General features: G+C 39.9%; 1 protein-coding gene across 1 annotated transcript in view; it reads left to right on the top strand.

The window, feature by feature from the left end:
* The window catches only part of DRD2 (dopamine receptor D2), a 272,797-nt gene that overhangs the window by 208,765 nt on the left and 50,052 nt on the right, over positions 1–13,980 (top strand). The window contains exons 4-5 of the mRNA XM_063437078.1: positions 6,327–6,436; positions 13,356–13,492. Coding sequence (XP_063293148.1) covers positions 6,327–6,436; positions 13,356–13,492 — 247 coding nt within the window. The remainder of the gene's footprint in view (positions 1–6,326; positions 6,437–13,355; positions 13,493–13,980) is intronic.

The following is a 13,980-nucleotide window of genomic DNA, read 5'->3' as shown; positions in this document are numbered from 1 at the left end:
TTCTATTGCATCCTATCCTTTCTGGAATATATCACGACTTACTCCTTTGGGACGGGTCTTCCTGGCCCATAGTCTATTTATTTATGCTGTATAGATTTTACGCTCTCTGTCGTTTGGCTTAGTTTACTTTAACTTTAATTGATCATGATCATCGCACTTTATGTTATGTCTAGTTAATATGTCATTTATTCCTTTTCAGAAGTCAAGATTACTATATATAAAGTGGAAAATATTACACCCAGTTGCAAGTTGAGATTTTACCATATTTCTCCCCTCTCTCATTTTAGCGTGATTCCAATTACTTATGGAACTAACAGGAGCTTTGCAGTTGACTCCGCATTTCCAGGAAGATATGTTCAGCTTCCCGAGTTTAAAGTTCAAATTCGAGTTCTGGTTCGGTTTACGGGTCTTCGGATCGCGACGAAAGAGGAAGAGGAAGAGAGTGCTACACCTTATATACTAAAAGGGGGAGGTTCCCCAATGTAGCACTGTGGAATATGTTGAATATGTATATATGTTAATGATATGTTTTTCTCTTTTTCACTCATTTCTCTCTTCGCTGCTGAGGGAAAATAAAAGAAAGAGAAGCATAATACTCGCCTCCGTGTCATTAATAAAATCATGACTTTACGTCATGCTACTAGTAAAATCTAGGAATTATAAGTGGTTCATTGTTAAATAGTACATTTAAAAAAAATAAAAAAAATATTGTATTTAACATTACTGTGTGTTTCCAAACTTTTGTGTTTTATTCAAATTTACATTTACTGGAGAGTAATTATATATTTGTAAATTGTAGATTATGCTAGCTTTAGTGTACCTATAATCTGAATTGTATTAATGACAGGAGGCTTCATATTTTGCTTAAGACTTTCTTTACTTAAGCTCCACAGCAGCATAACTTTCACATAGTAACCAATCAGAAGAAAGGAACACAGGCAATACAAGTCCCTCCCCCAATCAGCTCTTCCTCTTTCTGACTACGAAACGAACCAAACAGGAACTGATGAACTAATTGGAATAAAGTCTCAGATGAGATGAGATGAGTCCAAGATTAACAGGAACTGTCTTGCATCTCCACCCTGGAAGGCCTTTTAAACTGAAGCGAAAGAAGAGAGTCGAAAGGAGGGATTAATCGGAGAATTGGACTCCTAAATGCATGCAACCTAAATGATTAAAATTCAGAGTTTAACCAGTTATAGTTACTAGGTGATCGGCCCCTTCCCACGTGCAACCACTATTAGAGAGTCAAGAGAGATGATTATACTTATACTCCGCAATGAATAGCAAATGATGTTTCCAAGAACGTATGGTACATGTAAAAAGAAATAGAAGATAATAGTGCCAATCTGTATGTATGGTATTCAAGTTGCACCCTTTTATACAGTGCCAATTAACACATACATATAATTAATTTAGTAGTTCTGTAACAATTTATTAACACTTATCCATAAATATAAACATATTGTAGGTTAAAAATATAAAATACAAAACACTCAAAGGAAATGTATATAGTAAACAGATACAATGAGCCGATAGCTGCTTTCTAGATCCGATGGTGGGTGCTACAGTATGTGTTCCCGTTACCCACATGCACGCTTTCCCACACTGGGAGATGTCTCCTGTGGATTAAACAGGTGCAAAACCAATAGATGGAGTCCAAATAGTCAGTAGATAAACTTCAATGCAGAAACGCCATTCAATTTCCCGGCTTCTGCTTGGCTCCTCCCACCTTGCGTGCGTGCGTGCTTGCTAGCGTTGTCTCGTCTACGCGTTTCGCCATGCTCAGACGGCTTCGTCAGGACGTGAATGAGGCTTCCTTATTTTCAAGCAGTTTATATAGGGCAAATGTAATTCTTAATTGCTGCAGTTTGTCATTACTAGTTTACATATGTATATACCGCCCAAGAGAGTTAACCCTTTGAGTTCATTAAATTTTGCAAACATAACAAATTGCTAGTAAAAAAGTGTTTTATCCCAGTGATAGCAGATCTTCAACACACCATATTTAAATAATCTAAACTCATATAATAAAAATACAAACTCATATAATAAAAATTGGTAAAAATCATTATTTACACTTTACAATTATTATTTATTATTGCCATTTATATAGCGCCAACAGATTCCGTAGTCCTACTCACTCTTGGCATCATATTAACATCAGTTAGCTGATTGTATAAAATAACACTATAAAAGTTATAAAAAAATAGGCAGTGTTTTAACTTACAATTTCAGTTGGAACATGATTAAAGTGCACATTCTAGACACCTAATTATGAGGAAATGAAGGAAAAAAGAACAAATGTCAGTGGCATTCTCAATTTGCAAATGCACATTGTGAGTTGTACATACAATTTTTAAAGTGACCGTGACCCAGGGGCGGACTGACCGGTCGGGTACTATGGACATGGTCCGAGGGCACGGCCGGGAGGGGGGCCCGCCATCCGGGGCCCGCCCGCCCCTTTAAATGCTGCAGCCGCCTGAGCGCTCTCTTAAGAGCCTCAGGCGGCTGCAGCTTCTCACCTCCCCTCCCCTGTAGCGTGGCCGAGCTGCTCTCCGGTCCGCGGTGCCGGCCGGAGTGATAGGAAGGTGCACACTGTGCACACTCATTATGCACCTTCCTATGACTCCGGCCGGCACCGCGGACCGGAGAGCAGCTCGGCCACGCTACAGGGGAGGGGGTAAAAAGAGATTGGGAGGGGAGGGGAGGGGGTAAAAAGAGATTGGAAGGGTAGGGGAGGGGGTAAAAAGAGATTGGGAGGGGAGGGGGTAAACAGAGATTGGGAGGGGAGAGGGTAAAAGAGAGTGGGGGGTAAAAAGAGAGTGGGAGGGGGGTAAAAAGAGAGTAGGGGGTAAAAAGAGAGTGGGAGGGGAGGGGGTAAAAAGAGAGTGGGGGGTAAAAAGAGAGTGGGAGGGGTAAAAAGAGAGTGGGGGGTAAAAAGAGAGTTGGGGGTAAAAAGAGAGTGGGATGGGGGGGTAAAAGAGAGCGGGAGGGGGGTAAAAAGAGAGTGGGAGGGGGGTAAAAAGAGAGAGGGGTAAAGAGAGAGAGGGGGTAAAGAGAGGGAGGGGGTGAAAAGAGAGGGGGGAAAGAGAAAGGGAGGGGGGTAAAAAGAGAGAGGGGGGTAAAGAGAGAGAGGGAGCGGAGGTAAAAAGAGAGAGGGGGTAAAAAGAGAGAGGAGGGGGTAAAAAGAGAGAGGGAGGGGGGTAAAAAGAGAGAGGGGAGTAAAAAGAGAGAGGGAGGGGGGTAAAAAAAGGGAGGGGGTAAGAAGAGGGAGGGGGTAAGAAGAGAGAGGGAGGAGGTAAGAAGAGAGAGGGAGGGGGAGTAAGAAGAGAGAGGGAGGGGGGGTAAGAAGAGGGGGGAGGGAAGAGTAAGAAGAGGGGGTAAGAAGAGGGGGTAGTGAGAAGAGAGGGTGTGGGGAGTAAGAAGAGGGGGGAGGGGGAGTAAGAAGAGGGGGAGGGGGGAGTAAGAAGTGAACTCTAGCCCCATAAACACACTGCCCCCAAACACCATACACATTCACACACTGCCCCCCATACACACACACACCATACACATTTACACACATTGCCTCACACACACACACACATACACTGCCCACCCATACACACACAGCCCCCCATACTAACATTGCCACACACATACACAGCCCTCTCATACACACATTGCCCCACACACCCTACACATTCACACACTACACCCACTCACACACACTGAACCTTTCACACACACTGCACCCCTTACACATTGCACCACTGCTCCTATACCCTACTACAGCCTCATATCCCAGCAGACCCCAGGTAAGTTGTCAAACTGTTCTTAAACGGTTTGACTACTTACTCTGGGAGGGAGGCCCGGCCCTCCTGGCACTATAACGACTACACAGAGCAGTAGTGGTTATTGTGCATGGATTATTTCTTTAAATAATCTACAAGTGCCCCAGTAGCCAGCAAGCCAGCCAGCCCACAGGCCGGCCAGCCAGCCAGCCCACAGGCTGGCCAGTAGCCAGCCAGCCAGCCCACAGGCCACCAGTTAGGCTTACAGCCAGCAAGCCCACAGCCTGCCAACCGCAGCCAGCAAGCCACAGCCTGCCAGCCAGCAAGCCACAGCCAGCAAGCCACAGCCTGCCAGCCGCAGCCAGCAAGCCAACAGCCTGCCAGCCGCAGCCAGCAAGCCCACAGCCTGCCGGCAGTAGCCAGCAAGCCCACAGCCTGCCAACCGCAGCCAGTAAGCCCACAGCCTTCCAGCAAGCCCACAGACTGCCAGCCAGCAACAGTAATTAAGGTAAGAGGAGCCAACTTGGCCTAGGTATCAGCGAGCTATGTTGTGTTGCTATATTGTGAATAGGAACCAGAGTGTTGGAGAGACCCCCCCTCCAGGCCCCATTAGACTCCATTGTAGTCTCTAATGGGACCTGGAGGAAATTCTTTCTAACACACTCTCTAAAGGACACTGAGATAGCCTCTGCTAGAATGCTCCCCCCCCTCCATGGCCCATTAGCCCTCAATTGTAGTCTCTACTGGGGCCTGGAGGCGACTGTTTCCAGCAGGGACACTGAGATGGCCTCTGTTAGAAAGACCCCCTTCCAAGCCTATTAGACTCCATTGTAGTCTCTAATAGGGCCTGGAGGGGATTCTTTCTAACACACTCTCTAAAGGACACTGAGATAGCCTCTGCTAGAAAGACCCCCTCCATGGCCCATTAGCCCTCAATTGTAGTCTCTACTGAGGCCTTGAAGGGATTATTGCACTTTTGTTCCTTGTGTCTAAAGATTGTGTAGGGTGTGGCTGGAGGCGGTGCATGGAGGCGGGACATGGGTGGCGCTTGCTGCGGAGTATGGGTGGGGCCTGTAAGGGGGCCCTTGATTTATTTTGCCCGGGGGCCCTGAGGGTTCTCAGTCCGCCCCTGCCGTGACCATATATATATATGCATTAAAGTGTTCTGTGCAGACTTGATTTTACATATTTGGACGAGGTGCAGGTGGATAATTGTTACGTTCCCTCTATTGTAATCATTTCCGGAGGTCCATATGATATTTTAATTTGTATGGTGTTTTAGTATACGAACTCCTGTTAATTTAGAAAGTTACAAATTTCGAAATCGTTATTGAGTCCATTACGGATGAGGGTATTTAATTCAAATACAGTATACAAGTTAGATAAATTGGCGCAAAATCTTTGAAAATAGACAATGAATATAAACAGCAGCACCAGCAATATACCCTGGTAAAATGGTACACAGTTATACAAAAAAGAGAAAAGTGCTAGTGCGCATAAAACATATAGAGACACCTCCAATCTGTTAAAGTGACTCACAATATACAAACAGTGATATTTGTAAAAACCCAAAATTTGTATGGGAAGTGTATGCAGCTGACATACGATTTCACATTTTGTATAAGCACTTTATTGGTATAAATTGTTTTCTTTTGTTTTTACTTCTTTTATGTATAGAGAGGCTGTGAGAATCACAGCCCGGAGAGGTGTTGCTAGGGTTTCAGAAATATGATGTGTTTATTAGTAATCAGCACAGAATTGTGTGTTAGGTTGCAGGTGCATGATCAGTACACCACATCACCACAACTGCTTCATTAAGCTAAAGTTGGCTTTTAATATATATGTTCTCAAGGTAACTTGTTCTATCAAACATCTGAATTAGATAACACATCTTATTTAAAGCTTGTTCCCCTTTTATCAAGAATTGTTTCTCAAACAACCAGAAGAAATCGAATGCCACCAATAACTTCACCATATGTAGACATCCTTTAACATTTATGGAAAAAAAAAATCTATATATCTAACATATACATGTGTGTGAAACATATCAATGTCACAGCCGTGTACCACGTTGGCAGATTGTCTATGGGTTAACAGTGCTTTTGACTTAAAAAACGTTTTTACTATAGCAGTTTATTACTAATAGAACCTCTATAAATGTGAAAAGTGTGGAAAGTAACAGAAAATTGTATTGGTATAATGGCAATGCTATAGAAATATATAAATAGTTCCTTTGGATATATATCATTTATAATGGATATTTAAAATTAGGTAGCTGTACTGTTTCTTTGTTTCAAATTTAATCTCGTTTTCTTTGTTCACCATCACAGTCATTCTTTTCTTGATACATTATAAAAATTCCATTTGTAGTCATCTGTACCCTCTGTTATCTTTACACACATCTTGCTGTGATGTCGCTCGCATGGAACATTCTGTATAAGCCTCTCGCAGTATTTCTGCTTTTAAACATCTCTGAAAGTTAATTCGCTTTCATCAGATACACATCTGCACTATTGATTTTCTGTTCTGGCGGCTCTCTCTGGTTCCTAGGTGGTTGGCGAGTGGAGGTTTAGTCGCATCCACTGTGATATCTTTGTCACCCTTGATGTTATGATGTGTACAGCCAGTATCCTTAATCTCTGTGCCATCAGCATTGACAGGTAAGAAATACCAGAAGATCTTGAATTTCACTTCTGACAAAGGTGACATTATATGCTTTTCACATCATCATGAAAATGCTCAAATCTTTTTTTCTGTACTGTCTCTGATATAGAAATAATACTAAAGGAGCTAAAAAGACGGAGTATACTTGCCTTATTAAATAGTTAAAAAGGTATCAGGCTAACGTACTCCACATTTTGTAGTAGGAGTTATAATTAGCAAGGGTGTGTGTATTTTTTTCAATGGGAATTCACTCTTTTTAATGAAAACTAAAGAACTCTATTTATTCCACCTTGGATTCTAGAAGACTACTTAAGTGTAGTACTAAATACTAGACAGGACACAAACACAAATGTTTAACCAACACACTCCTTAAACGGAGGCAAATTATCCAGATTTGTGTAAAATATGATCAGGGCCAGTGCAAGTATTATTGGCTACACTGGTGAAGATGCATTTTGCTGCCACCTCTCCCCCTCCAAAAAATGCTTCTTTACCTGTGTGTCTTTTGACTAATTTGTTTGAGTTTCTTACCCCATTTTGTATTTTTTAATATCCCCTCTTTTGAATGTTTTATCACCTTTAGCATCTTATCTGAACCTGGGTTCAATGCAAAAACCTTTTCCTCAGGTATCAGTGATAGACTTAAAGCATCAGCTTATGCTTTAAGCCTATGAATTGGAACCCATTGAAATAAATGCTTTAGAAAGGTACGTTGAGAGGGCTTTGGGTTTACATTTAAAAATGGTTTAGCTCCGTAAGATAAGACAGGGACTAGGACATGAAAATACCATAACGACTTCATTGAGAAGAACCTTGGTGCCCTTAATGGATAAGTAGACAAACCATTTTAGAAGAATTTCACAGTTTACCTACGATCCTCCAGGTGCGGTTTGGCCTCATGTGAAGCCAGAAGCTCCTTCAAGGTGTTTTAGTTAGCTCCATCAAGGTAAATCCTGTATATCCTGCGAATGAGCATGCAATCTGAGAAAGCAGTTTTTGCAATTTGAGTTTGACTTATAGCCCTGACAGGGTCAAAAGTACACCTGACAAAATAACCACTTCAGCACTTCCTAGTGGTACCGGTGCATGAGCTGCTGGTTTAAACAAAATATTTTTTCATGTAGGCATAGTGTATACCACAATTCAGCTCATGCTGTGATGTTTCCATTTGCATGGCATGAATGTAGCATGTTTGCAGAAGAACAGAGTACATTATACATAGTTCTTACATGAATATCAAAATAGTAAAGACTCTCCTCCTCCTCAGTCTCCCAGTGTTTTAGTTAACTTCTTCACTAAACATTTTTTTGTTAAAAAAATAAAAATAAGCGTAACATGTATTTGAAATAAGGGATTTTTCTTAAATTTAAATCAAGTCAATGCAAATTAATTTCTAATTAAGAACTATGGGGGAGATTTATAAAAAAAAACAAAGGTTTTATTCAAACAGGATCTGAAATAATAGCATGGAAGGACAAATACAGAAAGTGTGATTAAAATAAAACATGTGACATACCTTGCATAGTTCTATTCAAAACCTGGTCGATTTATTAGAAATACAATTCCTAAAATTACATCAGACTGTACAAATGATGTCCATTTTATGTCCATGTGTATGCATTCACATTGACAGAATTTTCGGGAGGAAATGGACTAAAACGTGGCATCAACCAAAAGCTCATTGTGGCAATGTCAAAACCAATGAAATTGTAGTCCTGGATTTAAAAATGTAAGCTGCATCCTTAGGTTTTGTTACATTTTGAATAAAGAATTGAAGACAGACTGTAAACTGAGCAATTACATGCAGGATCAGGCAAACCACTGTGAATGTATTGATTTGTAATCTTTTGTTTACCGAAGATGTGATTTTGCCTGTGAATCATTTAATATTTGGAAAATGTCACTCTTAGAGAATTCGGTATAACATATCTTGGTAATTATAAATAAAAGACATCACATACAAAGGACATATTTATTATTTAAAGCCCCTTAAGCAAAGAACAAAAATGGGACAAGATAAATTTTGACTTAATTTTTATATTATTAACCATTTGAGTGCCAAAGAGGTGAAATTAGTTCTCTGGATTTTCTCTAGTTATTTTTTATTTTTTTACAATTTTATATAATGTATCAATTATTTGCCTGCTAAAATTAAAGTGTTGTCATAAGGAATACAAATTATATTAGTCATCGAACTTTGAAAGATTGAAACAAATCATTTCCCAGTTAATTATGTCATTGTTAGGAACGTTGCAATTGTCCAATATGCACACAGTTCTCAGTTGTACGTGTGTGTGTATGCATATATAATCCCTGTGTATATTTTAGATGTTGACACTTTACCCTGACCATATCACCCTCACATTGCAGCCATGTTGCCACTTTGGACACACACACACACACACACACATGAAAATACACACCCACACATACACACTGATACACACACAAATATATACACTTTGATACATGCATATATATTCACTTGACACAAACATACACATTCAAACTCTGATACATGCATATACAAACACACTGATGTACAAAGACACATAATGACACACACACACATTGATAGATACTGTGTATCTGGCAATGTCTATTGATACCTGTGTGTACATATCTTACATTGTGTAGCATGTATGCTTCTGAGAGTGTGTCCAGCCACAAGTATCTGGAATCTGTGATTGTATATCTGTGTGTATGTGTATATGTGTTGGTGCATGCACTGCATATCTGAGTCTGTGTATCTATGTATCTTTGTGTCTGGGAGCACATGTATATCTATGTCTTGGAGCTTTAAGTGTGGAGGGAGCTGATTGGCAATGTGAGTGTGTGAAAAGTAAGTGTGGGTAGTGACTGTGACATGCTTAATGTTTTGGGTGGGTCTAGTTTGGGGGTAACTGTGACATAGTGACTGTGTGTGAAGGGTTAGTGTGGGGTGACTTTGACATAGTGACTGACTGTGACATGTTGACTGTGTGTGAGGGTTAGTGTGTGGGGTGACTGACAGTGTATAAATGAGTGTCAGTGTGTGAGTGATGTGACAGGGTTACTGAGTGTGGATGGGGGAGGGAGAGATGTGACAGGGTGATTGAGTATGTATTTGTTAGAGAAGGGGTGATATGACAGGGTGACTAAGGGTGTGACTGTGGGGAATGGATAATGTGACAGGTTGACTAAGTGTGTATGGGGGAGGGGGTGAAGTGACAGGATTAGTGTGGGGGAAGTAGATTGTATGCGAGGAGTAGTATCCCTGTTCAACCTCCCAACACAGTATTCATTTTTATATTTATTTTACCTGAGCCCCTCACCTGCTTACCTCTTTGCAGTGAGGGGTCTCTGATACTTATTCCTTGGTGATCTGCTATATCCAGTTTTCCTGTAAGTCGAGCATGCTGACAGCTAGATTTGCCCTCTAGCTGAGAGCAGACCACTTGGAATGCCCCCTTGCAGTCTCTACCAGAGGACAACCTGCAGAGTGTGCAGTTCAGCACCGTGCAAGGAGATCTGTAGATCTCCCTACCATTAAGATATACACGACGGAGGGGTTGGGCGGGAGCTCAGCAGAGCCAGCACTTAAAATATAAAGCTGGCTCTGCTATCAGCACAATCATTGCAAATTAAAGTGTTTGAAATAAGCACATTTAATTTGCAATAATTTTAATCATGTATATACGATTATGGGGTATGGGTGCAGACCCTGGCAATCATCTATACATGAGTGCTGACATAAAGGGGTTAACAAAACCTCTATTAGATTTGAAAAATTACCCTCCTATACACTAGGTTTATGTACTACACTTGTGCATTATGTTTCAAATGAATTTTCATTTGTCTGAATTCCACAACTCTAACGCGCCATACAGACATATTACATAACAAACGACATGTGTGGTTTACAATCAGTGTCATTGGCTTTGTGAGTTCCATTCCAGTCCCCAAGAAAGGTGAGAGAGAATAAATAAGCTAATTTACATTTAGGAGGTGGAAGGAATAATAGGCTTAGTTTGCCATTGTGGTCAAGAGGTGGAACAAAATCTGAATTAATAGTTAAAGGGCTAACTATTAAAACTACTACACTTTCAAGTAGGATTCTTCCAGACAGATTGATTTTAGCTACTGAGAGAGACAGACGAACAGATAGGAATTGGTTGGGAGTGGGGAATCCCAGAGTGAGTCTAGTGCGGGGTTTAGGTTACTGCTGTGTCCAGCCAACCACTGTTAATACCACACTAACACCAACTTTGAGTGGGAGCCTGTGTCAACTGAATCAACTGACCCACAAGTAGTAGTTACATGTGTATTAAGTATGCAGGGCTTCTCCAAACACAGACTGATAGTACCTTTAACAGCAGTAGCAAGACCAGTGCAACTTCTTCTAATCCTTCCAGACCCTACAATAATTATTTAAGGGAGAGATCATCAGAGCCTAGTTTGTCAGTGCCATCAGAGACAACCTTAACTGAAGAAGTACAGCAAATTACTGAAGTTGTGTCCCCAATATCTGATCTTGGTGGTGATGATGATTAATCTTTTTCCCGCAGCATAGCAGAACTAGTTTATTTAACTCTGGCTATGGAGAAACTTCACAATTAGTCAGAGGAATTACAAGATGAGAGCCTTGAGAGGACAGACAGCTCTCCACTTGAATTGCTTTTCTGCATTCTACAGCTGCATTTTCTCTATCTTCGCTAAGTTCATCTGTATCACAGGATCTCGTGATCATTGGTCCTTTCAATGGGATCATGACCAGTCCATCCATTCTCGTCCAGTACCAGGAACCACAAGGGTCTTCCAGGCAGATATTAACGCCTAGTACTACAAGTCTTATTACTCTATAGTTTATTTCCAATACCAAGAAGCAGTGTCACAAGACAGCAGTGTCAATTAATCTGTATTTTGTATATATTGAAATGTACCATAACAACACTGTAAGACTGTCGATCAGTATGAAAACTTCCACCAAGTAAGGTGATGTGTATTATCCTTTTCAAACCCAGGTTGTAAATTTACTGTAGGCCTTTTCTTTTTGCAAACAATATGGGAGAAAAAAGGATTGAAGAATGATCCTATGCGTTTCATTCTTAGGTGAGAAATTCCTCAGGGACCCATATATATAAATGCAATAACAATAATACAATAAAACCTTACAGCCTAATTAAGTCTTTACCACAGTCCCCTTTTTATCGGGCTAACCCCCCCAACAAGTCATTGGTGGAGTGGTGGGCATCATCTCCTTATATTTTAGAAATCAGTGATGAAAAGGGTCTACTGTTATATATGGGATTATATGCCAAGGGGATGGTATTAGTAATTTATGTAAATTTGTTTTGGTTGAAACTATGGCATTTCTGGCACATTAGTCACAATTCGTTAAGTGTATACAAAGATATGCAACTAACACGTGTGTGTGTAGGTAAATAAGTTTTTTCCCCTTTGGAGAACACCAGGGGGAGCCTGTGATATCATGTTTACGATCTTCCACCCTGGAACGCACGGCCATTTTGGCGGAAGTTCAGGTGTGGAACGCACGGAAGTGTGTCACACAATACAGATGGACTTTTCAAAACATCAGCGGAGAACTGAATTAACAGTAAACAAAGACAGCTGAGAGAAGAGACACCAACCAGTCCGGAGGTATAAAGAGAAGACGTCCACCATTCCACCAATGACTTGTTGGGGTTAGCCTTACAAAAAGGGGACTGTGGGAAAGGGTTAATTAGGCTGTAAGGTTTTATTGTATTATTGTTATTGCTTTTATATATATATATATATATATATGGGTCCCTGAGGAAGTTCTCACCTGAAAACAAAATGCATAGGACCAGCATTTTCAGCACATTTGTGAGACTTACCTTATTTTATTCGCAAATAAATATCCTTTGAAGAAATCTCTGGATTGTTGTTTTGTGAGCCAAAAAATACAAGTGCCCCATCCGATGACAAGTCCGAAGGAGGAGCTTTAGCCCCCTATTGAAATCGTGGGTGGCACCCATAAGGTGATTTTATAATTTCTAACTTGTGAGTACAATTGTATATTATTTGCATTTTGTCTATATCAGGCATTATTGCACTATGTTATATTTATGTTTTTAGATACACCAGCAGGATCCCTAACATTTTCTGTTTTATACATATTATAATTTTAGTATGCCCATCATGCTCTTCTGACAAGCCAGGAGATTTCATAAGGAGGCAATTGGCATAGATGTTGCTTATTAGAGTATAATTGTAAGCTGTTAGACGAGTATGCTGTGATTAAAATATGAGTTAATTAGTTAACTTAACAATGTAAAATAACATATCTGCCTTTAGGGCCAGAGATTGTTTTTTTGTAACGTGAAAGTAGCTGATTTATATATATATATATATATATCAAAGGAACACTGCAATGAAGATGTAGAATTAAATATTTCTTGTCTGGAAGTTTTTTTTTAAAAATCATTATTAAATTTGTAAACCCTTCATGTCATATGAAGAGATATACATTTTATAATCCAATAGCATCTCTGCCAATAGTGACCGTATCATAGCTTAAAAGATAACTTATAGTGATATTTTTTTTATTCCAAAAATTGGAAGTGTTCCTTTTACATTTCACTTAATATGGAAACTTAAAGAAATATCGTTGTTCTCGATACAAAATGCTAAGAAAACGCTCACACAGTTCACTCAGTGGTGGCCGTGAGGAGTGTTGATTATCAGCTCTTTCTTCACAAATCTTTCATATCAAACATATAGTAAATTTTTGTCACAAAAAAACCAAGACTTTTTCATAAATGTCATAGTTTTGCAAAAAGCAATAGAAAGTGTAAAATAAGTTTCAAGGTTTCTTTTATGACATTGGATTCTTTTTATGCATTCATAGAGACTACCTACTGTGCATCCTGAATATATCTATATTTGTTTCAGGTACACAGCAGTTGCCATGCCAATGCTTTACAATACTCGATACAGTTCCAAACGGAGAGTGACAGTTATGATTGCTGTGGTGTGGGTCCTGTCCTTCGCTATCTCATGTCCCCTTATGTTTGGACTGAATAATACAGGTAATTATAACTCATTTTATTAAACCTTAAATTCATTATTCATAATGTAAACACATAGTCTAAATCTTACTATGTAAAGTATACATCTGTATTTATTATGAAATTTCAAATAACCTCTTAACGCCAGAACTCATGTATACACAATTCCTAAATTTGTTTATTGCAAATGCATTTAATTTGCAACGTATGCCTTTTGTAAATCCTGAAACTCCCAGTGCATTGGCACCAGGAGCCACTACACTGTGAGCTTCAGAGAGCTGAATACAGAGAGACTAATTCACTGTTAGTAGTTGCTGTATTTTCTGATGGAAAGTGGAAATGGAGGAGATGGCTGCAGCCTCTCGTCTCTGATTCCAGACAAACCAGAGAATATTGCTGCCAGGGTGAGAGGGCTGCACCCTGTATTCCATTCCTTATTTTTTTTAATAGTTGATAATGCTGCCAGGGTAGGGGAGGACTACAGACTCTCTAATTTCTTTTTATTGAGA

Source organism: Pelobates fuscus, chromosome 11 (assembly GCF_036172605.1).
Source record: "Pelobates fuscus isolate aPelFus1 chromosome 11, aPelFus1.pri, whole genome shotgun sequence".
NCBI lineage: Eukaryota > Metazoa > Chordata > Amphibia > Anura > Pelobatidae > Pelobates > Pelobates fuscus.
This window is presented reverse-complemented; position numbering and strand designations above follow the sequence as displayed.